This window comes from Vigna unguiculata, chromosome 5 (genome assembly GCF_004118075.2).
Source record: "Vigna unguiculata cultivar IT97K-499-35 chromosome 5, ASM411807v1, whole genome shotgun sequence".
NCBI lineage: Eukaryota > Viridiplantae > Streptophyta > Magnoliopsida > Fabales > Fabaceae > Vigna > Vigna unguiculata.
Window position 1 is genome coordinate 31,511,473 of NC_040283.1, and position 26,662 is coordinate 31,538,134.

General features: G+C 32.7%; 3 protein-coding genes and 1 long non-coding RNA gene across 4 annotated transcripts; 3 read left to right on the forward strand and 1 right to left on the reverse strand.

Annotated features, from left to right (window-relative positions):
• Positions 1-5,554: 5,554 nt before the first annotated feature.
• On the forward strand, positions 5,555-8,925 carry LOC114183933 (cytochrome P450 72A68-like). Its single transcript, XM_028071130.1, has 5 exons — positions 5,555-5,955; positions 6,925-7,142; positions 7,406-7,650; positions 7,863-8,256; positions 8,330-8,925. Exons 1-5 carry the CDS (start codon positions 5,670-5,672, stop codon positions 8,759-8,761), a joined length of 1,575 nt encoding a protein of 524 aa, XP_027926931.1. The 5' UTR covers positions 5,555-5,669; the 3' UTR covers positions 8,762-8,925.
• A 4,559-nt stretch (positions 8,926-13,484) lies between these two features.
• On the forward strand, positions 13,485-14,315 carry LOC114184605 (protein FAR1-RELATED SEQUENCE 5-like). Its single transcript, XM_028071923.1, has one exon. The coding sequence runs from the start codon at positions 13,485-13,487 to the stop codon at positions 14,313-14,315; it is 831 nt and encodes a 276-aa protein (XP_027927724.1).
• Positions 14,316-15,044: 729 nt separating this feature from the next.
• On the forward strand, positions 15,045-15,413 carry LOC114184606 (protein FAR-RED ELONGATED HYPOCOTYL 3-like). Its single transcript, XM_028071924.1, has one exon. The coding sequence runs from the start codon at positions 15,045-15,047 to the stop codon at positions 15,411-15,413; it is 369 nt and encodes a 122-aa protein (XP_027927725.1).
• A 5,394-nt stretch (positions 15,414-20,807) lies between these two features.
• LOC114183026 lies at positions 20,808-22,121 on the reverse strand. Its single transcript, XR_003604282.1, has 3 exons — positions 21,813-22,121; positions 21,131-21,232; positions 20,808-21,019 (listed from the first exon to the last, which is right to left on the reverse strand). It is a non-coding gene; the product is annotated as an uncharacterized LOC114183026 (long non-coding RNA).
• Positions 22,122-26,662: the final 4,541 nt, after the last annotated feature.

A 26,662-nucleotide genomic window follows, 5' to 3' on the forward strand; every position in this document is an offset into this window, starting at 1 on the left:
TCTAAAAAAATTATGGAGGGAAATTTTCCTAGGTTCATTACAAAACCCCTCTCCTTGTACTTACCAGAGGTTTAAAAAACCTCCCTTATGCCAATAAATTATAAGAGGTTTTATAACCTCTAGTAATAAATCTCCTTTAAAATTAAACTTTTTTGTAGTGCATCATGAAGAGAAGTGGATGACATGAACGATAAATCTAGGTAATGAGGACTATATATTTATCTACCATTATTAAATAAAAAACATGCATAGAAAAAGATAAAAAGAGATTAAAGACATGAACCAATGATTAAATATTCTTTTCACACATGTATACTCTATAAATGAGATATCAAGTAAGACAATTAATATTTGAATCATTAATTTTTTGATTTGAGCTAATTATAAAGTTCAATCAAATTGAATCATTTGGATTTGAAAAATAAATCTAAATCAAAACAAACTTTTTTACTTAATTTAGTTATCATTTTGTTTGTTAAATTTTAATTTCTATTTTGAATGAGGTGGATTTGAATACTTAGTTTAGCAAGCGGGTCTAATTCTGGTTGAATTGCATCTTTCCATTTTGGCCAGTCATTTCTTTGTCGACAATCTTTAATTGTCATTAGTTCTTGATCCTCTTTGTCACTTATAACATCCATTGCTACATTATATGCAGAAACCTTATCAATGTTCACTTTATTTCGGTTCCATATTACATGATTCATAACATAATTTATTGAAATCTCATAATTTTCAACAATTTCAGGTACCTGAGGTTCTTCTGTAACTAAATCATTAATTATGTCAAAATAATCTTTTGGGACTTTTACCCCCTCTATTAGGCCATCTTGCCTTTTTTTTCCCTTTTTCTCATCCAAGGATTTTTATCTTTGGAACAGATAGGCCTACCACACTTAAAGCATGTTTGAGATTCATTTGCTATATTAGATTGTCCAACAAGAATATCAATTCTGATTGGAGCATTAGCAACAAGTATATGTGACTTCATTTTTGTATCAGTAAAAGCATATAATAATTGGTTGGCCAATTTTTGTAAATGAAATATCTGTTGAACTTCTAGTTCACATTCTTTTGTACGAGGATCAAGATCAGATAATGATAATTCATTCTAACCAATATTCTCTTCCAGTTTCTTTCTTTCTCCCTCTAACATTGGAAAAATTGATTCATCAAAATGACTATCAACAAATCGAGTTGTAAATAAGTCACCTATTGATGGTTCAAGATATTTTATTACCGAAGGAGAATCATATCTAACTTATATTCCCAAACGTCTTTGAGGACCCAGTATAGTCTTTTTTGGTGGGGAAATTGGGACATATCCAGCACACCCAAAAATTCTTAAATGAGAAATATTAAGTTGTTGGCCAAAACCCAACTGTAGAGAAGAGTATTTGTGATAACTTGTTGGTCTGATTCGAATCAATACAACATCATGTAGAATTGCATATCCCCAAGTAGTCATCGGAAGTTTAGCTTTGATAAGAAATGGTCTTGCAATCAATTTTAGACATTTTATCAATGATTCTGCAAGTCCATTTTGAGTATGAACATGTCCTACTAGATGTTCAACTTCAATTCCAATTGACAAACAATACTCATTCAAACCATAATATGTAAATTCACCAGCATTATCAAGACAAATTTTCTTAATTGGATAATCTGGGAAGTGGGCTCTTGATCAATTGTGCTAATAACTTAGCAAATGCTCGATTTCGAGTTGATAGTAAACAAATAAATGACCATCTAGTGGATGCATCAATTAAAACCATGAAATATCTAAATGATCCACATGATGGGTGTGTTAGACCACAAATATCACCCTATATTTATTCTAAAAAAGAGATTGACTCATTTCTTTTTTTTTTGTGATGGTCTTATTATCAACTTTCCCTACGAACATGCAGTACATGAGAAATCATTTGACTAAAAAAGTTTTTGACTTTTAAGTGGATGTCCATATGAGTTTTGAACTATTTTTCGCATCATGATATATCTAGGATGACCCAACCGATCATGTCAAAAAAGAAATTCATTTCTATTTGTAGGCTTCTGGCTTACAATGACATGCATTTCAATCGCATTAATATATGTGTATTACAAGACATAAGAGAAGGCTGATAATTTCTCCAATACACATTTTTTATTCGACTCAATTCAAGTGATATAAAGTTATTCAATATCTCCTTCATTATTTGTCTTAATATGATATCCATTTAGACGAATATCCTTGAAACTTAATCAATTTCTATCAAACTTAGGAGAATAAAATGCATTTTTAATATGCAATCATGTACCTCTTGGTAGAAGTACAATAGCTCTTTCGGAGCCTTCAATTTTATTTTTAGTTCCAGAAATAGTAGCAATATTGACTTCTCGCATTACCAAACAAGAAAAAAATGTATTACTCTTGAGAATTGTATGAGTTGTTGCACTATCAATAAGACACAAATCCTCAACATTAGTGCTAGCGCCAACATTCATTCTTCATATAAACATAAATGTCAATATTAGTTATTATTATGAAAAAGGAGAAGAAAAATAAGATATTTAGAGGATTTTATTGATCAAGTAAAACTTCTATATAAGCAACATGAAACATGAAACAAATATACAACATTGTCTTAAAATTAAGAGCATAATATGAGAAAATATTTTTTTTAACACTCTCATCATCATAGGTGATCAATGCTTCCATTTGGTTTAGCAAAAAAAATAATAATATCAAGATGAGTAGCATCATATGGCCATAATCAGAATCATCATCTTCATAAGCAAAGTGTGTTTCTATGTTCTTCTCATTATTTGTAAGATGCTTTGGTGTATGAAAAGTACAACTCAAATGACCTTTGACATGTTTAGAACTAGCACATAAAAGATTAATAACAATCAAATAGTAATAATAATGAGGCAGAGATGAAAAAATTCAAACAATTATCATCACACAAATAAGAATATAAGATAAAGTTGTGAATGAGGAAAAGATTAGAAAGAACCTCAGTAGGGGTATGCAGAGCGTTGTCCTTAGAGAGAAACAAAAATATATGCCTTCACTAGCTCAGTTGGATAACTCTCATCCTGATAACGTGTTATAAAATAAAGCTAATAACAGAGAGAAGATAAAAGGAAGAATAAAGAATGAGAGAATGGAAAACAACTTTTCTCTGTGTCTTATTACTGATAGGAAGAGTCTTATTTATAGATACAACATGGTAACTCATAAACGATACCAGTATTTACATAAAGAGTAGAGTGATGAATCTTATAAATATCAATCATTACCAATCATATTAGTAACTGTATTAAATCAATGAACGACCATTAATACATAACACTTTTAATGTTTTTCTATTTAATTAATTGACAAAGATGTAAAAAAAACCATTAATACATAACACTTTAAATGTTTTTCTATTTAATTAATTTACAAAAATGTAAAAAAAAAAGTAAATTGTAGTAATTTTTCAAAATTGATTGTCCTCCCGTAATTCATTATATCTCTCCTTCTCCGCACCACCGAAAAATCACTTATAAAAAAAAATCTTTATTTACGTTGTTTGTCCTTTTCATCAAATAAATCTACTGAATGCAACCAATTAATAAAATTTTGGCTTAAATATATATTTCGTCCCTATTTTTGTTATTTTTATTCAATTTGGTCCTTATTTTCGTTTTGTGTTCGATTAGGTCATCATTTTCGTCAAATTGTGGTCAATTTGGTCCTTTTCACTAACGGTGTTCAAATAGTTAACGTTTTTGAATAATAAATGCCACGTGTCAGCTCCTGTTTTTTTATTTTTTTGATTTTTTTTGATTTTTTTAATTCTTTTTAATTCTTTTTATAAATTTTATAAATTTTTTTAAATTTTTTTAATTTAATAAAAATTGTCCACGTGTCAAGTCACAATTGTGCCACGTGTCAATGCTAGTGCCACACGTCAGTTTGTGGTAGTATTATTATTTTTTTGTTCAATTTAGTTCTTATATTCGTTATTTTTGTTCAATTTAATCCCAATTTTTGTTAAAATAAATCAATTTTGTCCCTTTCAAATTGACACTAAATTTAATATCTTTTATACAAATTATATTAATATTTTTTTTTCTAAAATTGACATTTGAATTTATTATTTTTTAAATTCAATTATAAATTATTAAATTTAATTATAAATTGAATAAAATTTTATATTTAATTGCTAAATAGAATATAATTATTTAAAATATTATAAGAATAAAGTTATTATATTTTTTTTCTAATATTTATATTCTAAAATACTTTTAAAATTGATATATAAAAATATTTTAAATATTCAAAATATTTTAGAAAAGTAAACTAATATTTGTAAAATTAACATTTAAATATAAAATATTTTAGATTTAATATCTAAAATTCAATAAAATATTAAATATTTTAAATTTAAATGTGAATTTTACAAATGTTAATATATATTTTTAAAATTTTAATAATTATGTTTTAATAATATTTAAATAATTATATTCTATTCAACACTTGAATCTAAGAATTATATTCAATTTATAATTAAATATTATAATTTATAATTGAATTTAAAAAATAACTAATAATAATGTCAATTTTAAAAATTAAATGGTTCTATTTTAATAAAATTTGGGACTAAATTAAACAAAAATAGCAATATAGGGATTGAATTAAACAAAAATAAGGGACTAAATTGAACAAAAAGAAATAATACAACCACAAACTGACATGTGACACTAGCATTGACATGTGGCACAATTGTGAATTGACGCGAAATTTTTTTTTGAAATTAAAAAAAATTAAAAAAACTTAAACAAAAAACTGAAAAAAAATTTTAAAAAATTTTTAAAAAATCAAAAAAACTAGGAACTAACACATTTCATGTACTGTTCAAAAACGTTAACTATTTAAACACGTTAGTGAAAAGAACCAAATTGACCACAATTTGACGAAAATGAGGACCTAATTGAACACAAAACGAAAATAGGGACTAAATTCAATATAAATAACAAAAATAGGGACCAAATGTATATTTAAGCCTAAAATTTTTCATTTTCAAATGTACCGATTTCAGTCATATGATCATGTAATTTTTTTTAAAATGATAGTAATAATATTATTATTATTGTTAACTTTTTTTTATCTTTAAGTGTTTATTTTTTTAGTTCAAAGGAGATTTCAAAATGAATTTAGGTCATTTCAAATTATTTAGAAGATGTATGAGGTGAAATGTGTTGAAATTAATATTAATGAAATTGCAAGAGTTTGTGTTGGACATTTTTTTTTTCGAGTTTATGGGAACTATTTTGGCTAGTAAGATTTTGTGAGATAATAGTTATAACTATTTGTGGTTAGAATTCTTTTTAGTCTACCATGTTTTTTCTTCTCCTCAATCTATTTTGGGATTGATAATAGACTTGTGGTTTGATCCGGTTATTTGAATTTGTGGATCGGAACATTAAAAATGGAATCCATACCACCCCTACTTTCTTGTTGGAATAAATAGAAAAAGACAAAAACAAAGAGAAGTTGAAATTGATAACATGGAGAGTAATGTAGCTCAAAAGTATAGTCTTTGCCTGTTGAGTTGTGTAAAGACTTATGGTTTTGCTGCCTCAAGTGTTATCATCTTTCTCTGTTCTCATCGTCTTTACCAAAAAGCAAGGAAGAAATGGAAGCAGCATGGGCCATAACTATGAGTCTCATAGTGATACTTGTTCTGATACTTGTTCTGATATGGGCATGGAAGATTCTAAACTGGTTATGGTTGAAACCAAAGAGACTTGAAAAGCTGCTAAGAGAACAAGGCTTTCAAGGCAACCCATACAGGATTTTGTTTGGAGATAGCAAGGACTTACTCAAAACGAGAAAGAAAGCCTTATCGAAACCCATGAATCTCTCTGATGACATAGTTCCACGTGCGTCTTCCTACACCCATCATACTGTCAACACACATGGTATGTTTCTATTCTTTTTTTCTTTTCTTTTTTTCTTCAGTTTTCATCTATTTACCTTCTTCAAACACTTTTATATCTTGACAATTCATCCTCATGCACCGCTTTAGAATAATGTCTTCTAGAGTTGAAACACAATCTCTTTCACAAAGTACTTGTTAATTATGTTGAAAGAAAAATTGATACAAAAAGTAAAAACTAATCGATCGAATAATGATATTGAATTTATCATGAGTTATTTGTTTCAATCTATATGGTATTATACATTGTTGAAAGGAACCATCAAAGTTTAATGAACATGTTGAGATTGATTGCCACTTGGTTCATGATAAGTTGTGTTCTGGCTTAATTAAGCTTCTACATATTAATTTAACATAACTTGCTGATGTCTACATAAAAGCCTTAGCTCCCGGTTCTTTTCATTTTATTTGTTCCAAACTAGGCATGAATGATATTCATTTCCCAATTTGAAAGAGGTATTAGCCTTATCCCTAATAACAATTATAACAGATCTTATTATAAATAAGTTAGTATTATAGCCTTACCTCTAATTAGTATCAACCTTATTTTTATTGTTAGTTAAATTGTTTCACAGTAAATGAGTTTGGAATGCCATGACTTTTACAAATCCAATAATTAAATTCATCACTTTGTTTCCTTCCTTTCTAATAGGCGCTCCCTGCATTGTCCAACATACCATTTTACGATGAAAATGGGACGATAAATGATGAAACCTTAACTAATATATATGGTGATGGATATTATATATGCTGAGATAATATTCCTATAAACTTCAACAAAATGTAGGGTTAAATACAAGATATTAAGCTTATTTTTGCATCTTAATCCAAGGGAGAATGCATTCATAGTGTACCAAAAGGTTCCCATGGGTTGTAATTCATCTCAAATTTCCTTTTATTTTTTATCCTTAGTGCAACTGTTTAAACCTTACAAATTGCCGATGGTATGCAGGTAAGAATTCTTTTATCTGGTTAGGACCAACGCCAAGGGTGACGATCTTCGATCCTGAGCAAATCAAAGATGTACTTAACAAGATGTCTGACTTCCCAAAGCCTAATTCAAATCCACTTGTCAAGTTACTTGCAACCGGTCTTGCCGACCATGAAGGAGAAAAGTGGAGCAAGCACCGAAGGTTAATCAACCCTGTTTTCAATTTGGAAAAATTAAAGGTTAGTTCCTTGCTTTTAGCTAAAAATATTCTACTGTATTATGTTTCGCTTTCTTCCCTGTCAAAATTTCTATGTAAGAAAACATGTAATTCAGAAAAGCCTGCAATAAAGTATATTCTGTCTGCTATTTTTATGCAGCATATACTTTTCTGAAAAACATAAATTTGTTTTATATGCAACTTGCACATTGAAGTCTGCATGTTTTTGTGTTTAGTTTGAGTGAAGTGATTCTAACTCCAAGTGATTTCCCTATTGCACCACAGACTATGTTACCATTATTCTTCGAAAGTTGCAATGATATGGTTAGCAAATGGGAGGGAATGTTGTCTTCAGACGGATCATGTGAAATAGATGCATGGCCTTTCCTTCAGAATCTGGCTAGTGATGTTATCGCTCGCTTGGCATTTGGATGTAGCTTTGAAGAAGGAAGAAGAATATTTCAACTTCAAAGAGAGCAAGCTAAACTTGCATTGCAACTTATATTAAAAATTCAAATCCCTGGATGGAGGTAACTTACCGGTTTGATTTGATGACTAAAGAAATTTCAAGCTTATTAAACGTGTTTTGTTTCACTAAACTACCCTTGCTAAATATGGCAAGTAGCAAACAATTATTAGCAAATAATAAATATAATAGAAATCAGATAAATGCATTTGAGTTAAGAAAAAGCATCCTCGTCATGTAAACAATTAATAGGATGGAAAAATGTATATTTTGTAGGTTTTTACCGACTAAAAGCCATAGGAGAATGAAGGAAATTGACAGAGATATAAAAGCTTCGCTGAAGGATATGATTTACAAGAGGGAGAGAGCACTAAAGGCAGGTGAAGCCAGTAATAATGACCTATTGGGTATACTTTTGGAGTCGAATCAAAAGGAAATTCAGGAACATGGAAACGGAGACAATAAGAATGTTGGAATGAGTCTTGAAGATGTAATCCAGGAATGCAAGCTATTTTACTTTGCAGGGCAGGAAACCACCTCAGTTTTGCTGGTTTGGACAATGGTGTTATTGAGTAGGTACCCTAATTGGCAACAACGTGCAAGGGAAGAAGTCTTGCAAGTCTTTGGCAATGAAAAGCCAAATTTTGATGGTTTAAATCGTTTAAAGATTGTAAGTACTGTATTCTATATCTTATACTAAATTGTATGTCCTCTGAACTCACTACAAAACTTTTTTGTATCAGGTCACTATGATTTTGAATGAGGTTCTTAGGTTATACCCGCCTGTCCTTGGGTTGACTCGGTTTGTTAAAAAAGATATGAAACTTGGAAACATAACATTGCCTGCTGGAGTTCAGGTTTTACTCCCAACAGCTTTGGTCCACCATGAAAGCGAATTCTGGGGTGAAGATGCTAAGCAGTTCAATCCTGAGAGATTTTCTGAAGGAGTTCTAAAGGCAACAAATGGTAGAGTTTCATTTTTCCCATTTGGATGGGGTCCTAGAATATGCATTGGACAAAACTTCTCCTTATTGGAAGCAAAGATGGCTCTGTCAATGATTTTACAGCATTTCTCATTTGAACTTTCTCCAGCATATGCTCATGCTCCAGCTATGTTAATCACTCTTCATCCACAGTATGGTGCTCATATCATTCTCCATAAAGTGAAAATGTGAAAATAAAACACATTAAAAGCTATAATGTAATAACAAAATCACTTTTCAGATAATGTTGTATGTTTACTTATTTCTTTCATTTACATGTTGACAAATATAAAGCTTATAATGTAATACCAAAATCACTTTTGGGATATTATCATACGTTTAATTGCTTCCTTTCACATGCTTGTGTGTGAGAATACTTTGATCCGTTGTTACTTGATAATTTAAAAGATGTCAAAACGGGTCTGACCCAACAAGTAAGTCGGTCCGCCCGTCAGTGCCCTAAAAAAAACTAGTCGAATTATATGTATGAACCCACCCGCTTGCCTGAACCCACCCGTTTTAATTTAAGTTTTTCGCGTTCAATCCCGTTTCTTTCTTCATTCATTTCGCTTGCATAGGGTTTTCACGTTTCTTCTTCATTCGTTCTAATACAAACCCATATGCGCTTCTTTCCTGAGTTTGGTTTCTCATTTAAACATAAAATTCGAACTCATTTTTGACATGGGTGACGTGACACCTTTTTTTCTTTTATTTTTATTTTTTTAAATGAAACTGAACCCATGGTCACGTGCATGAAAGTTTTTGTTGTAAATTCTTTTTGGCAAAACTAAATCAGACGTGGAGAGAGAAAGTAAGACAAAACTGAAACTTGTAGAGTATTGGTGAGACACGGAGAGAGAAAGTCGGAGGAAGTTGATACAGCGTGAGGAAGTCGAAGGAGAGGCGGAAACAGCGTGAGAAAGTCGGAGGAAAGGCGGCGACAACGTGAGCAACTCGAAGGAAAGGCGGAGACAGCATGATCAAGTCTTTGGAAAGGTGAAGACAGCGTGAGAAAGTTAGCGAAACGACCGAGAGAGACTGAGATAGTCGGAGGAAGTCGAGACAGAGAAGTTGTGGTGTTACAGAAGCGAGGCGGGAGGCGATCACCGTGAGAGGACACACCTGCGACAACGACGATAGTGGAGGGGGTCGAATCCAGTGGAAGCGAGTCGACGGCAACGACAACCATTCCACCGGAAGCCGTTCTGCAACACCGTTTTAGTGTAAGGTTTGTGTTTTTTTGTTCACCATTCGAAAAGGTTTAAGCTTTGGGGGAAAAACTTTTTATTTATTTTCGTGTTTGGTGCAACATTGTTTGACAGAGGCGGTGTTGTTTGCATTGTGGTGTCGTTTGGAAGGAAATAAAATATTCTTTAAAATATCAATGACGTTACAAAGTGGGGAGTAAAAGTACCCAAACTGGGGAGTGCTGTTATATATTCTGGTTCACAGTACCAGTTTTTATAACCATCTTAAATTTGAAAATTTTGTTAAGCAATTAAATTTATTTTTTTTATTATGACCAATTGAAATTTCGAATAACAATTTTAATAACATGTAATTTTTGGAAGAAAATAAAATGTTCTTTAAACTATCAATTATGTTACAAAGTGGGGAGTAAAAGTACCCCAATTGGGGAGTGCTGTTATATATTCTGGTTCACAGTACCAGTTTTTATAACCATCTTAAATTTGAAAATTTTGTTAAGCAATTAATTTTTTTTTATTATGACCAATTCAAATTTAGAATAACAGTTTTAATAACATTTTATTTTTGGAAGGAAATAAAATGTTCTTTAAAGTATCAATGACATTACAAAGTGGGGAGTAGAAGGACCCCAATTGGGAAATGCTGTTATATATTCTGGTTCACAGTACCAGTTTTTATAACCATCTTTAATTTGAAAGTTTTGTTAAGCAATAAAATTTTTTTTGTTATTATGACCAATTCAAATTTAGAATAACAGTTTTAATAACATTTAATTTTTGGAAGGAAATAAAATATTCTTTAAACTATCAATGACGTTATAAGTGGGGAGTAAAAGTACCCCAATTGGGGAGTGCTGTTATATATTCTGGTTCACAGTACCCGTTTTTATAACCATCTTAAATTTGAAAATTTTGTTCAGCAATTAACTTTTTTTATTTATTATGACCAATTCAAATTTAGAATAACAATTTTAATAACATGTAATTTTGTAATTTTTGGAAGGAAATAAAATGTCATTTAAACTATCAATGACGCTACAAAGTGAGGAGTAAAAGTACTCCAACTGGGGAGTGCTGTTATATATTCTGGTTGACAGTACCGGTTTTTATAACCATCTTAAATTTGAAAATTTACTTCAGCAATTATTTTTTTTTATTATGACCAATTCAAATTTATAATAACAATTTTAATAACATTTTATTTTTGGAAGGAAATAAAATGTTCTTTAAACTATCAATTATGACCAATTAATTTTTTTTTATTATGACCAATTCAAATTTGGAATAACAGTTTTAATAATATGTAATTTTTGGAATGAAATAAAATGTTCTTTAAACTATCAATTACGTTACAAAGTAGGGAGTAAAAGTACCTCCACTAGGGAGTACTGTTATATATTCTGGTTCACAGTACCAGTTTTTATAACCATCTTAAATTTGAAAATTTTGTTCAGCAATTAAATTTTTTCTTTATTATGACCAATTCAAATTTAGAATAACAGTTTTAATAACATTTTATTTTTGGAAGGAAATAAAATGTTCTTTAAAGTATCAATTAGGTTACAAAGTGGGGAGTAAAAGTACCCCAATTGGGGAGTGCTGTTATATATTCTGGTTCACAATATCAGTTTTTATAACCATCTTAAATTTGAAAGGTTTGTTAAGCAATTAATTTTTTTTTATTATGACCAATTCAAATTTAGAATAACAGTTTTAATAACATAATTTTTGGAAGGAAATAAAATGTTCTTTAAAGTATCAATTACGTTACAAAGTGGGGAGTAGAAGGACCCCAATTGGGGAGTGCTGTTATATATTCTGGTTCACAGTACCAGTTTTTATAACCATCTTTAATTTGAAAGTTTTGTTAAGATATTAATTTTTTTTTATTATGACCAATTCAAATTTAGAACAACAGTTTTAATAACATTTAATTTTTGGAAGGAAATAAAATGTTCTTTAAACTATCAATTACGTTACAAAGTGGGGAGTAAAAGTACCCTAACTGGGGAGTGTTGTTATATATTCTAGTTCACAGTACCAGTTTTTATAACCATCTTAAATTTGAAAGTTTTGTTAAGCAATTAAATTTTATTTATTTATTATGACCAATTCAAATTTCGAAAAACAGTTTTAATAACAATTTTTTTTGTAGGAAATAAAATGTTCAATAAAGTATCAATTACGTTATCAAGTGGGGAGTACAACTACCCCAATTGGGGAGTGCTGTTATATATTCTCGTTCACAGTACCAGTTTTTATAATCATCTTAAATTTCAACATTTTGGTAAACACCCCCAACCTGCTTAAGTAATGACAAATACGTGCCAACCACAAACTGCTCAAACTCAACTTCATGCAATTGAAATTACAAAATTTTATAAATGGGTCAAAACCGGGGACTACAAAACAATTTCCTGGGGACTTATGTTCAACATTGTGGTTCACAGCCCCATCTTGCGTAAGCAATGACAAATACATGCCAACCACAAACTGTTCAAATTCAACTTCATATGGTTGATAATTCCTGGCCTCCAAAATATAATTCCCCAGTAGATTCAGTGAGGACTTGTATTACATATTTTTTATCTCACAGCAAAATAAAAGCGAAACATCTAAAAACATGCAACATACTTTTTCACAACAAAAATAGATAACAGAATCATGGAATCATGGACAGACTTTGTCCTGTAAAATCAATCCATAACAGTTTTTGCCATATCAGAGGTTATTAAAAAAATCAACGATTAACAAATACAATAAGGCCAGAAAAAGGTTTCTACCCATCGTGGTCGTTGTTGTGTGCCGGAAGTGTTGGATTTTTGGAAGCCCTAGTGGTCGTCTTATAAAAAAGCACTAACTCTGAAAACTACGCCGTCGATGAGTTCTGGTCAGATAACTGTTCTCCGGCAACCACAAAATTCTTCTTCTATGGCTTTTGATCTCTCTCTTTTTCCTGTTTCTCCAACAACTGGACTTTACCCACACGTTCCTATCTCTTTGTCTGCAACGCCTTCCTCTGCCGCTGTCGCACAAACAACACTTTCTCCGCCTCTACTCCGACTTTCTATCTCACGCTAACTCCACTCTACAAGGCCTTCCGATTGCCTTTCTCTCTCCCTGTCTCACCAACACTACCAAGTTTTCCATTAGATCTTACTTTCTCTCTCCACGTCTGATTTCGTTTTGCCAAAAAGAATTTAAAGCAAAAACTTCTGCGCACGTGACCATGGGTTCAGTTTCATTTAAAAAAAAAAAATAAAATAAAAAAAGGGTGCCACGTCACACATGTAAAAAATGAGTTCGAATTTTATGTTCGAATATCATTTTCGTTCAATTTAATCCCTGCTGGCCTAGTTAAAACCACACCATTTGCACTTTTCTAATTTTATAAAATATATTAACTTTTAGTAGAAAAATGAAACGTAACGTTTTAATAGTTCCTCTTTCACTATTGTAAAACAATCCTTATCTGAATGAAACAGTGCAGCTGCTCAGGACTAGGACCTCAGAAGTTTATCAGGTCATTATTTTATTTTTTTGTTATTCAACATAGTTCTTTTGAGTTTTTTTTTCTTCTCAACATTTAAATGTGTAAGCATATATTATTGTGTTTCTGTCATGATTCTCCTTAAAAACATTCATGTTTTTTTATGACCAATTTAATAAATGTTTTTATTTATATTTGTTTTTTATAGGAGTAATTGATGGATACAGGTTTGAGTCTTAAACTTGGTCTTGAATTTGATAACTTAGAAGATGCATGGAAGTTTTGGGTTAATTATGGTGGTAGTAAAGGTTTTGGAGTTAGAAAACACTACCCTAGCAAGAATAAAAAAGATGGGTATATTACTTCTTACATCTATGTTTGTTGCAAGGAAGGTATGCGAAAATCAGATAAAAGAGACTTTAAGACCAATAATCCTCAACCCGAGACAAAAACAAGATGTGCTGCAAGAATGAAAGTTAAAAGAGTTGGTGAAAGATATAGAGTAGTTGATTTTATTGATGATCATAACCACCCACTTCATCTACCAGAAACAGTTCATCTGTTACCTTGTCAACGAAAAATAACAGATTGTCAAGCATATGATCTTGAAATGGTAGAACAAGCAGGGATTCAACAAAAGGCATCATTTGATTTGATGAGTAAATATGTAGGAGGTAGAGAGAATTTGGGCTATACAAGAGAAGATGAAAAGAACTATCTGAACTCAAAGAGGCGGAGAGATATGGCATATGGTGAAGCTGGAATTTTGTTACAATATTTCAAACAACAACTAATAGATAATCCTTCATTTTTCCATGCCTGCCAAATGGATTTGGAAGAACAAATAACAAACATATTTTGGGCTGATGCAAGAATGTTATTTGATTATCATTGTTTTGGAGATGTCATTTCGTTGGATACAACATATTGTACAAATGGAGATCATAGGCCTCTTGCAATTTTCTCGGGATTTAATCATTATAGAGGAGGGGTGATATTTGGGGCAGCCTTATTGTATGATGAGACCATTGAGTCCTTCAAATGGTAATTTCAACACTTTTGCAAGCACACAATCAAAAAAATCCGCAAACTATTTTTACTGATCAAGACCAAGCCATGAAAAGAACATTAAAGGAGATTATGTCGTTGACAAAGCATGGTTTGTGCACATGGCATATAATGAGGAATGGAGTCAAGCATTCTGGAAATTTAATGAAGGATGGATCACATTTCTTACGAGATTTCAAGAAGTGTATGTATGATTATGAAGAAGAAATATATTTTGAAAACTCATGGAGAGATTTTTTGGTGAAATACAATGTTGAAGAAAACACATGGTTGAATTCAATATATTAGAGAAAAGAGAAATGGGCAACATGTTATATGAAGAATGCTTTTACGCTTGGCATGAGGAGCACACAACTAAGTGAAAGCATTAATTCAGATATAAAGAATTGCACAAGACCTAATTTGAATATCAACCAATTTTTTAAGCAATTTGAATGGATTGTTCAAGAAAAAAGATACAATGAGTTACAACATGATTATGAGATGCGCCAAAAGATACCAAGAATGATAGTATAAAGTTCACCATTAATTCGACAACTTTCACAGATATATATTCCTCCTATGTTCAACTTGTTCCAACGAGAATGGGATCTTGTATCTACAACAAACATAATTAAAAGGAATGAAACCAATGTATGTTGCAACTATGTCATAACAATGGTGGATGAAAAAGGAGAATGGAATGTTTCATATAAGTCATACTTAGAGAATGGAGAGTGGACAATTACTTGTAGTTGTAGAAAATTTGAATAATGGGGGAATATTGTGTTATCATTCATTAAGAATACTATTTTGTAAGGATATCAAGCTTCTCCCAGAAAAATATATATTGAAGAGGTGGACAAGACATGCACGAAGTGATGCAATGAGTGATCATGGTGGAAAGCCAATCAATGTTGATCCTAGATTGGAAAGCTCAAAACAATATAAGCAACTATGTTCAAGACTTTTAAGATTAGCTCATGATGTATCGGATGATTCAGAAGCATGCACTATGGTTTGGGAAGGGGTGTTAGAACTTGAGAAGAAAGTGACTGCGATTCGATTGAACAATCAATCACATGGTACTCATGGCTGAATCATGTGGTTGAATCATCAACATCCAAAGGTATTGGCTTTAAGAAGAAAGATGGTCCAAAACAAAAGAAGTATAAACGTTTAAAGAGTTGGGTTGATGAATTAAAACAAAAAAGAAGAAAAGTGAATCCTTCACAACTTCATTCAAGTCAAAATTTATTGGAGTCATCAACTTCAGTTCCATTAGAGTCATATTCAGTACCTTCTCTATCTCAACCCTTTCAAATGAGCTTCACTAGCATGCTTATTGTATGTGTATTTATTTAGAATTTAATAATAACTTACAACAATAACTAGCATGCTTATTGAAGTTACTAACATACATCTTATTTTATTGTTTCAGGATGTCCAAAATGGTTGCAATATTGCATCAAATCAATCATTAGAATTTAGTTAGATCACTTTATTGTCATGATTAGTTGTTTGTAAAATATGACTTTCTTAATGCTTTTTAAGTTCTGAAATTTGATATGCTCTTGTAATCAACTTTGCACCATCTTTTGAATAAACAAGAATGAAAAAGAAGTATTTCCAAGAACAACTTTTTATTACACCAATTAAACTGTACATTATTACAATACAAAGAAATTACATATTACAACAAGAAGTTTTGCTTCAAAACATAAACTAGATATTACAACAAGAAGCTTTGCTTCAAAAGAAAAACTACATATTACAATAGGAAGTTATGTTTCAAAATTCATTCTTCTAAAGCTGCAAGGAAATTCTTGTATAGCTTCGGGTGGAGGAAGAATTCCAAATGCAGAAGACATGTATCTGCTTCTTCATGAAAACCATAATCGTCTCTGGAGACTCCAATCAAGTAGCCATAACTTTGGAGCAGTACATTTTAGGTAGCATAGGTCTTTCGAAGGTGGAAGACATTTTAGCCCCCACATACTTGTTTTGTGTTCATCCTAATGTCAATATCAACTTCTTGCTGCACTCAGATCAACACAATATCAACTACTTGCTGCAACCTTTCCATTTGATGGTTGAAAAACATGACTTATAATGATTATTAGAATACAGTAGTAAATCCTGGGAAAAAACTTCTGAGCATGACTTGGAATCTGGAAAATAGTGAATCTGGAAAATAGTCTTTAGACCAGCATGTTCTGTTGTCAAAATAAACTATCTCAAACCTTAGACCAAAACACAATCACACTTCTTCATTACCCATACATCACACACAAATTCTTACCTACACAAAAAGCACCAAAATTTCCAAGATATAATGAACCAAGTAATGGAACATAAATGATTTCTGAAAACAAACAATAACGACATAGCTAATGAAATGAAAATTTCAATTTCTGAGTCACCAATGTTTGTCAATTGAAGCAATATTTTTTGCACACGCAATTCCTTTAGTTTATTCTCTTAATTTGCAGGATTCTTTTTCCATTTGAATAAGGCATCATCATCCAACCACGCATCTTTTGTACCATTGGCAATATCAGAATTCAAATAACATTTTTTGAGCAAATTCAATATCAAGGACATTACCTTTAGATGTCCAATCGGCATACATTTCAATGTGATCAGAATTTATTTGAATGCCAACAGCCACCTGCAACAAACAACCAAGACAACACACAATTGACAAAAGGGGAAAAGGATTTAGTGTTCCCAATTAGAAACACCTCTGTTTGCGAGTACGATAAAGTGATGGATGTTCATCGAAAAGGGAAACCAATTGGGTACAGAATAAACCTTGAGCAACAGTAAAAACGACAATGATGTCGGCGTAGCCATCTGACTGTGCTTCCGATTGCATTGTAGAGGCGCTAGTGGTGGAGACGAGATGCAACGGTTGAATCCGTGAAAACGAAAAAGCCTTGTGGTGGAGACGAGATGTAACGCTCACACTGCTGTTACTGCAATTAGTTCCGAAAAATATTGTTGGCCCTAAATCCATCCCCAAAATTCAGTGCTATCCATCTTAATGGTTATGAAAGCCATCGTTGCTGTTTTTTCTCGCTTCATAGTTTTCCCAGACATAACCTAAAGCTATTAAATTTTAAAACTGAACACAACCGTTTCAATAACCTAAAGCTATTAAATTTTAAAACTAAATGCAACTGTTTCAATAATATATTAGAAATAAATAAATATTTTATTAAATTCAAAAAGTGTAAACAACGTCGTTTTAAATAGCACAGTAGAGACTTAGCATTGCTTTTACAGCAAAGAATCTGAACTCTTCTTTCCTCCCTCAACAGTTTCGAGGAATTAGTTTGTTGTTTTCTTTGCACTGCTGAATTTCGAAAATGGAGAGGGGCACTTTTCAAGGGAGGTGTGGAAGATAAAGAACCAACCTTATCCGTACCTTAAATTTTCGTTTAGTTTTTTTTTTAACGTGAATCTTACTTTTATTTTTTTTTTCAATTTAGTTCTAATATTTGTCAATTTTATTCAATTGAATTTTTTTTATTAACACTATTAAACTAGTTAACGGAATATAAATTGTAACTGTCACGTGTCATTTTATAATTTTTTTATTTTTTTAAATTTTTTTAATATTTTCTTACTTTTTTTAATTTTTAAAAATCTTTTATTTAAAAAAATGTACAAGTATCATTTTATGATTTTTTTTTGTTTTAATTTAATTTTTTTAACTAAAAAAAATTCCACTTGTCAAGCCAATATCATGTTACGTATCAAGGTCCATTTTTAATATTCAATTTGGTCCTAATATTCATTATTTGTTTTCAATATGGTCCTAATTTTTTTTAAAATTTAGCATTTTTGTTGGAGATAAAATTTAATTTGTATATAAATGTTATATGAATAATCTTATTAAAATGCATATTTTTATTAAATATTTTTAATTTAGAATTAGAATTAGTTTAAAATTAAAATAAAAAAAGCAATAACACCATTAATTTAAAATTTTAAGAGGTTAAAATATTTAATTTTAGATCAACTCTAATTCTAAATTAAAATATTTAATAAAAATATGTATTTTAATAAGAATATCCATATAACATTTATATACAAATTATATTTTGTCTCAATTTGGAGAAGAACAAAAATGCTAAATTTAAAAAAAATTAGGACCAAATTGAAAACAAATAACGAATATTAGAACCAAATTGAATATAAAAAATTGACTCTGACACGTGGCATGATATTGGCTTGACACATGGATATTTTTTTTAATTTAAAAAAAATAAATTTAAAAAAATTTGAAAAAATAATAATAAATCACAAAATGACATAGGGTATGATATGAGCTTGATACGTGTACATTTTTTTAAATAAAAAAAATTAAAAAAAGTCAAAAAAATCACAAAATGACACATGGCGGTTACTGTTCACATTCCGTTAACTATTTTAACAATGTTAGCGAAAATGACCTAATTGAATAAAATTGACGAATATTATGATCAAATTGAAACAGAAAACAAAAGTAGGACCACATTAAAAAAACCGAATGAAAACTAGGATCAAACCATTATTTAAGCCTATTTAAATTTATGCCAATTTGGGAAACCATATTTAAAGTAACATGTTGTATTCTTTCAATAACCGTAGTTGTAGTACTTTCAATAATTTTAAAATTTTCTATACATTTTAGAAGAGTAGTTGAACTACTTTAAAAAATTTTAATTCTTCCTCTACGTTGAAGTATCAAGCTCTTTCATTGAATCAAAGTTGCATTTCACTCGTTTTTCAGAAATTTAGTAAATGAAAAAAATAATAGGGGAGACGGTTCAACCCTCCAGCCCACGATCTTGCTCGTTGATGGGACAGATTCAATTTCTCAACCCACCAACTCAATTATTATTGGACTAAAAACATATCAGACTGTAACGTCCCATTTAATTATTAAGCGAAACTAAAGGAAACGCCACACAATATTAGTACTGTAGCGTAGTCTTGGGGTCCTTAACACAACCCCTACAAAAAACCCGGGCACACCATGATGCCAAAGGAAAGCTGAATACAAATCTAACAGAGAGTATAGAGTAGAAATGCATAAAGAGATACATGGGCCATAGCCCTACAGAAAACATGAAGAAAACTCCAGCCCAGATGGCTAAGCAGCGGAATCACCATTCCCTTGTTGACCACGAGAACTTCGCCCATCTGCTCTCATCAATCAAATTAATGATCATCACAAGAAAGAACAGCCACATACAATACAACCATACAACAAAACGGGTAAGCTAGAGCCAACAAGTTATTCATCATACAGTCAAATATATTTTTATCGTCCCATAACCATATAACAACCAAGCATGTTATGACTCTTCATTCAATACACTACGACTCGACTCGACTCATCCGGATACGTATAACTTGGTCGGATTCAGCGGATGCTTGCACTTGTGGTGGATACCTCTGCTCACCCCCGAGCTGCTCGATCCTAAGCTATGTAATACAAGTGTTACGATGAATCAAATTTCCCTCACCACAAGGTTAGCCCTTAATGGATTTCAGGCCTCCTGCTACTCTCACCACAAGAGTCAGTCCGCTCTAGGTGAAACTAATTGGCTCCTCAGAGTGTCAGGATGCAACCTTACCTTAAATCCTTACCTAGTTATACCGATGGGGCACCACCATGGACACCCACTAACAGGGGTCATGGAATTACGTCCCGACCACTGAAGCGCAACCCTGAAAGTCTCACCTAGAGACCCCAAGGAATTATGCACTGACACGAACCAACATACATAAACAACCAAGGATTTATACATACGTTGTACATGAGATTTCAACCCAAAACCCATAACAAATCTCCATTTCTCATATGTTGAATCATTACCAACTCATTATTCCCGATCATGAGTAAAGTGTTTCTCCTCATGCCAACCATGCCAAAGCTTTACCAACCACCAAGATTCATTGTTGCTCATGCTAAGTTTGTGACCCCACACACATACATATGTAACCAACTCATCACATACAAGTCGTGTAGAGATCATGCCAACTTTCATACCAAATCCATTATTTGAAATTCATAAATCATACTACGTATACCTCATACTCCATCAAATACATATCACTCATCATACATTCATACCCAACCAAAACAGATCACTCAGGAACAAATAAACATCCAATCACAGCACTGTCTCGCCTAGTAACTCGCTCAGGCTGAGGGGTCTCGCTCAGGCGAGATAGTCTCGCTCAGGCGAGTCCCCCCTTCCGCCTAGGCGAGGGCACAAAACAGGAACAGGGACATCGCGGGATCTCGCTTAGGCGAGACCCCTCTCGCCTGGGCGAGTTGTCTGTCCGCTCAAAATTAAAGAACTGGTCGCCTGGGCGACCTTGGGCGAAAAAGGCTTGGGTGAGCCTCCGCCAGACTCGCTTAGGTGAGTCCGACTCGCCCGAGCGAGATTACCAGGTCTCGCCTGGATTCGCCTGGATTCGCCTGCAACAGATACAATTTTTCCAAATCCTTCCATCGTACAAGATCCACAAACCGCGATTTATCCATACAAACATTCAGTAGGCTCAAACAGATCAAAGGCAACCCAAAAACAGATTAAGGACAACTCAAACTCGAAACCCTAACTTCCCGCACCTGGAAAACAAGCTAGCGGAACGCTCCGACACGCACTTAGGAAGTAAAACTGCCCTTAGGATGGTCAACAGCTGGAACGAATGGTAAAACAGAAGAAAAGGGGCGGGTTATTACTAAACCATAACGATAACAGCAAACATAGACCATGAAAAATAGAAGCATGAGCCAAAGAGGTGACTTACGTGAGTGGAGACTGAGTTTGAGCTAGCTCGAAGTGGACCTTAGGGCAACCCTAGCAAAGCGTTCAGTGAGGGACAAAGGGAGAGTGACGGCTGCTGAACCTTCTGCACAATAAATTAGACAATAAATTTCACAAAAGAAAAAAATAAAACTCTTATTGTATTTTTATCATACATATGATGTGCAACGATATATGATAAAAGTTTCATTGGCATTATGTTTCGTAATTCAATTCAAAGCAAAAACACCAAACAATATATTTCTAATTCCTTCTCTAACATTCACACCTTTTGTAACAAGTCGTAATGTCTTGTTAACAAGTCCAAACCTGAATAATAAAATCCTATGTCTAATAATTTTACTATAAGTTTACATTAATGATCAAGATTGTGATGTTATGAATGACTAAATGTTTCATATCTATGTCTAGTATGTTAAATCTATTTGTTTTATCCCTATCAAGTTTCTCGAACTATTTTTCGATCAACAAGTACTTCCACATTATCTCCCCTATTAGAAACACTTTCATCACCCATATTTTCATGCGAATACATAAACCCTCGACTCCGAAACATTTCCCGTTCAACATCCTCAAGACCAAAAAAATAATCAATACATCATTATTTTCCCATCAAATTCCATTCAACAAGCAGAACAGAGGAAAAGGGAAGAATCGGAACGAACCTCAGCAGCACCAGTAGGGTTCCATGCGATGGTCAATGAAGCTACAATCGATCGCGTTCTGTTCTCACGTCGCCGCTACCTATGATTCACGAACGTTTGACGGTGGCTGTCAGACTCCGCCGCGAAGCTATGACGAGTGGTTTGGCCGCGAAGATAGATAATCAACTAGATCGAGAATGAACATTCTTGAAGGTAATGGCGGATGAGGTTCGGATCCTCGCTAGAGAAGGATATTAGTGGGTTTCCCTGAGTGAGATTGGAGAGCCCGAAGAGGTTGGGATTCTCTCTTTTATAAAGCTCTCCTGTGACCCTCCCAGCTTCCCAAAAGACCAAAAAGAAAAACCCTTTCTATTAGGTTAGTTATTGCATTTATCAGATGCATGAACTTGTCGGTTGGTGTCGAACGTTTGAGAAGGATCTAGGGGCCGGGCACACGTGAGTGCATGCGTTAGTGTAGTGCGCGAATGCAAGTGAGCGAGGCAGGTGAAACGCACGTGAGAAGAGAGTGTTAGTGTGCTTGAGAGTGTGTATGTATAGGTGTCTGGGAAAGAAAAAAAGTGAGTGTGTGCAGGTGCAGGTTCATTGTGTGAACGCGCGCGGGAGAGACAGATAGTGTGTTAGGGTGTCATTGTGGTGTGGTTTGAGTGAAGGTGCCGTGTGTGCGTTAGTGAGTTGGGTGAAGGTGTGAGTGTGGTCAGTGGTGAAATAGTGAATAGTGTCGTGGGGGTTAGTGTTTTAGTGATAGTGTGTTGTTGTGCGTGGTGTGCTTGTGAGAATGAGTGAGCTGTGAGGGAAAAAAAAGTGCATACATGTTAGTGTGTGAAAGGATGAGTGATGCGATTAGAGGTGCATGTGCTCCATTAGTGAGAGTGTTAGTGAGAAGTGTGAGAGCTACGTGAATTGGTGAGGAAAGAGAGTGATGTGTGTGGGTCCCGTGAGGTGTGTGTGATTGAATTGTGAAGAAAAAAATAAAATAAAATAAAAGACAATGATATTTTGACTACTAAATTTTGACAACTTTCTCTTATAACATGATGTGTCATTTTTTAAGTGATTTTGGAATATTGAAAAATCAAAAAATGGAGAAATGGAAAACCATTTAGAAGATGCCATCTAAGATTGTAAGAAAAAGTTGTCAAAATTTAGTAATCAAAAAATTATTTTCCTAAAATAAAATGCATGGTGCACGTGTCAGAATGTTAGTGTGTGCAGGTTGGGTGAGGTGAAGCGGATAGGTGTTAGAATGAGTGAGTGACTGGGGTGGTGTTAGCGATTTGCAGGTGAGTGTGTTAGGGTGCATTAGTGCGTGGGCGAGTGATTGTGATGCGGTGAGGTTGTGAGAAAAGAATGCATGTGTGATTGTGTGTGCATGCGGAATGAGTAGAGCTGTCAACTTTATTAGCAGCCATAGGGCCGGCCCCAGGCCCACACAAAGCTAAGCCCCATTTTGTTGGCCCATACATTAGGGGGCTTTTTCAAAGCCCCCAACCCCAAAAGCCCCGAAGTAAAATGGTAGGATAGGGTTAGGGCCAGGTTAGCCCCCTTCTCCTTCCATCAGAATCTAAAGCTTTTGCGCGTGTCTTCTTCTTCGTTCAAAGGTTCTTCTTCTCACTGAATTTTCTTGACCTAAATTCAAAAGTTCTTCTTCTTACTAAATTTTCTTCACCCAAATTCAAACTAAACCCCATTTTCCCTAACTGCCATCGTCTCCAGTGGAGTCCAAGACCCGCACATGGTGGTACAAGGCAACAACGATAACAAGATGATCGAGTGGTAGAATTGTCGACGAGGTTAGTGTTTGATTATGATTTTTGCCTTCTATTTATCAATAAACATCACTGATTCTTTGTTTTCTGGTTTCTTATAAGCGATATAAACCCTTTGGGATTTTTGAGGTTTTTGCGGAATGGATTTAAATAATTGGATGTTCATATACCAATAGTTGGATTTCTTGGCAAATAGGAATAACTATAAAGGAAACAGGGTCAGTTCATGTACCAAATTATTGCTTTGTATTTGTATAAAGACAATGAAATCTACATTGTGCACAAGTTAGTCTGTAGAAGTTTTCTTACATACTTCTCAAAATCTGATTTATTTGTTTTTCTATTCAAGAAATGTTCATAGGAGTTTATCCAAACAGATTCATGGTTTTGAATGTCATTGCAATTCAAAGAAATTATAATTGCAGTTGAATATCACATACTATGATGTGGAATTTTATAATCACATGGCAGCCACGACAGGAATCACAACTTAAATCCAAGCATCCAGGGATTTGTGTGTTGGTTGAGTGTGGTTTTCATTGTCTTTATCTCTGAGAAGTGATGCTGTTTTGTTCTTATTTATTCAGCACATTGTTACTCATAATCTTGGAGTCTTAGCAACTATAGCAAACAAACTAAGTAAGCACCATTAGATTTTACAAGGAATGATTTTTTTTTCTTTGCAGTCTATCATCTTATTTTATAAAAATGTCTGTTCCAAAAGTTAACGAAAAGTTGCTTGAAGACCTTGAAGTAATGGGATTTCCAAAGGCACAGGCAACCAGAGCACTTCATTATTATGGTACGTTGATTCACTATATAAATAAGTTAAGATATGCAGATTGAAAATTATGTGTCGTGTTTAATTTTAATGTGCTAGAACTTACGTACATTATTTTATTCCTTACTAAGAGGCAAATGTTAGAAGGGATACCTGAACTTCATCAATCTAAAACTTTATTGAAATTGATGTACAACAGCGTATTTGTGACTCTGGGAAGCACTGTAGTTTACTTATTACATTCAGAGCACTACAATCCCTTTGAATTCTTTGAGGTAAACATGTTTTTCATCTTTGATAGATTTTATGGATATTATATTTTTTGGTATGGATATTACGTTTATGTATTTGTTTTTGTTCTATTTTAGTATGTGCAGACAATACTCTATGTTAAGAAGTGTAATGATGTAGTTTGTATCTTAAGTTATGTTCAGAAACAACCCACTTCACAGATTCACCTAACACTCCTCTCTTATTTTGAACCACTTTCATTTCTATCAATACTATCATTTCTTCTTTCATTCCATCCCTTCTATTCTACATACAATACTGCTTGTTGTTTTCTTCACTCTGCACTCCTAACAAGAGTGTTGGTTCAACTTCATTCATTTCATCTATTTATTTAGGAACATGTGAAAGCACAGTAATATTCTGACCTTGTTCAAAAGTGTTTTTTTTACAAGGATAAATGCATGCAAACATCACTGATCATATCCTTCTTTCTTTAGACGTTTGATTCCCACAATAGTCTCTCTCTTTATCTCTGGGATCTAAATTAGTTGGAGTTATTTTTCTGGAATTTGTCTCTGTGAATTTGTGGGTACTTTGCTAAATCAGAAAGAGAAAGAGAGAGGTTATTTATTTAATTTAATCTGTGAAGCAGAAAGAGTGGAAGATGGAGTTTTAATATCCTTAACCTGTTTCAATTTGAACCACTTTTGGTTTCTGTTGTTGTTGTATCTGTATATTGTTTCGATTTGAACCACTTTTGGTTTTTGTTTTTGTTGTATCTGGATATCCTTTGAGAGTTAATTAAGATGGATCACAAAGGGACGGAAATGTCTTACTGCCTTAAAATGAGTTTGATCTTCATAGCTGTGGCATTTTCCTCTTCCTTTCCTTTTCTTCCAACCCTTACATAACGACACTGTTAAAAGAAGTTGTTTGGATTTATTTCTGGCCTCATATCATTTAGGATTAAGTTAAACAAATAATGTAGAGCAGTTTTGAGCTAGTTAGCAAACAACACTCTCATTGTACCTTTGTGTTAAGCTTGGGAAGCTCTAAAGTTGTAGAATTTAATCTTAACCTTTCAGCAACTTAATGATAAGTAGAGATTTTTTCACCAGTTACAAAGATTAAGATTGTACCTTTTGTGGAATTGTATGAGTTTTAGGCACCTCTAGAGGATCCATGCACTAATTACAAGACTGGTTGGGTCAATTCAGTTGTCTGATCTCTACTGCCTAAAGGATAATTTCTCAGGGATGTGATAGTACTATGTCCTGCAGCAGCAATAAATTCATTGTACCTTTGAAATTTTTCTAGGTCTTAATATGTTTTCTTTTTTCTTATTTTACACAAGATAGTGATTAGGACATCTGCATTGGTCAGTAGAGTCATCATGAGGGCATTGGGTTGTATGTTGTTCTTTTATATTTTAGCCTTGGGTAGAGGGTGGACAAGAAGAACACTGGAGCAAAAATTATTGGAGGAAATTATTAAACACGGTCAATAATATCCCAAGAAATTTAGTTTTTTAACTTAGACTAGTAGGTTTTGTTATTCATGCATCCCAACTCACCTAGTGAGATAAAGCTGTTGATGTTATTGTTATTGATTTTGTAATTACTACATCTTATAAATATTTTCCGAAGTAGCATAGGATATAAAGCAAATTAAAGAATTTATTTTATTATTACTTTCCAACATCTGCATTTTGACATAATTGTTTGTATTATAGTTATATTATATTCTATTAATAATAAAATAAGGACCTTTACATCAAATTTTAGTACATTTGATGCATATATGGCTTTTAATTAAAAAATTGTCAGTATGTTGTTTTACGTTAGATATATTAGATATATGGTGCACAAATGTTAAATTAGTAATGTACAAATGTAGATATATTCTTTGTGTATATATGTGCTATTAACTGGGATATTTTGTGTATAAGTTGTCACATCTATATTCTTTAGCAATTTTAATCATTATAATGAAGACTGAATCATTTGTGCTAAAATATTCTATGCAGTTGTGTAGAATAACTTTAAGATATGGATCCCTCTAAGAGTAACCCT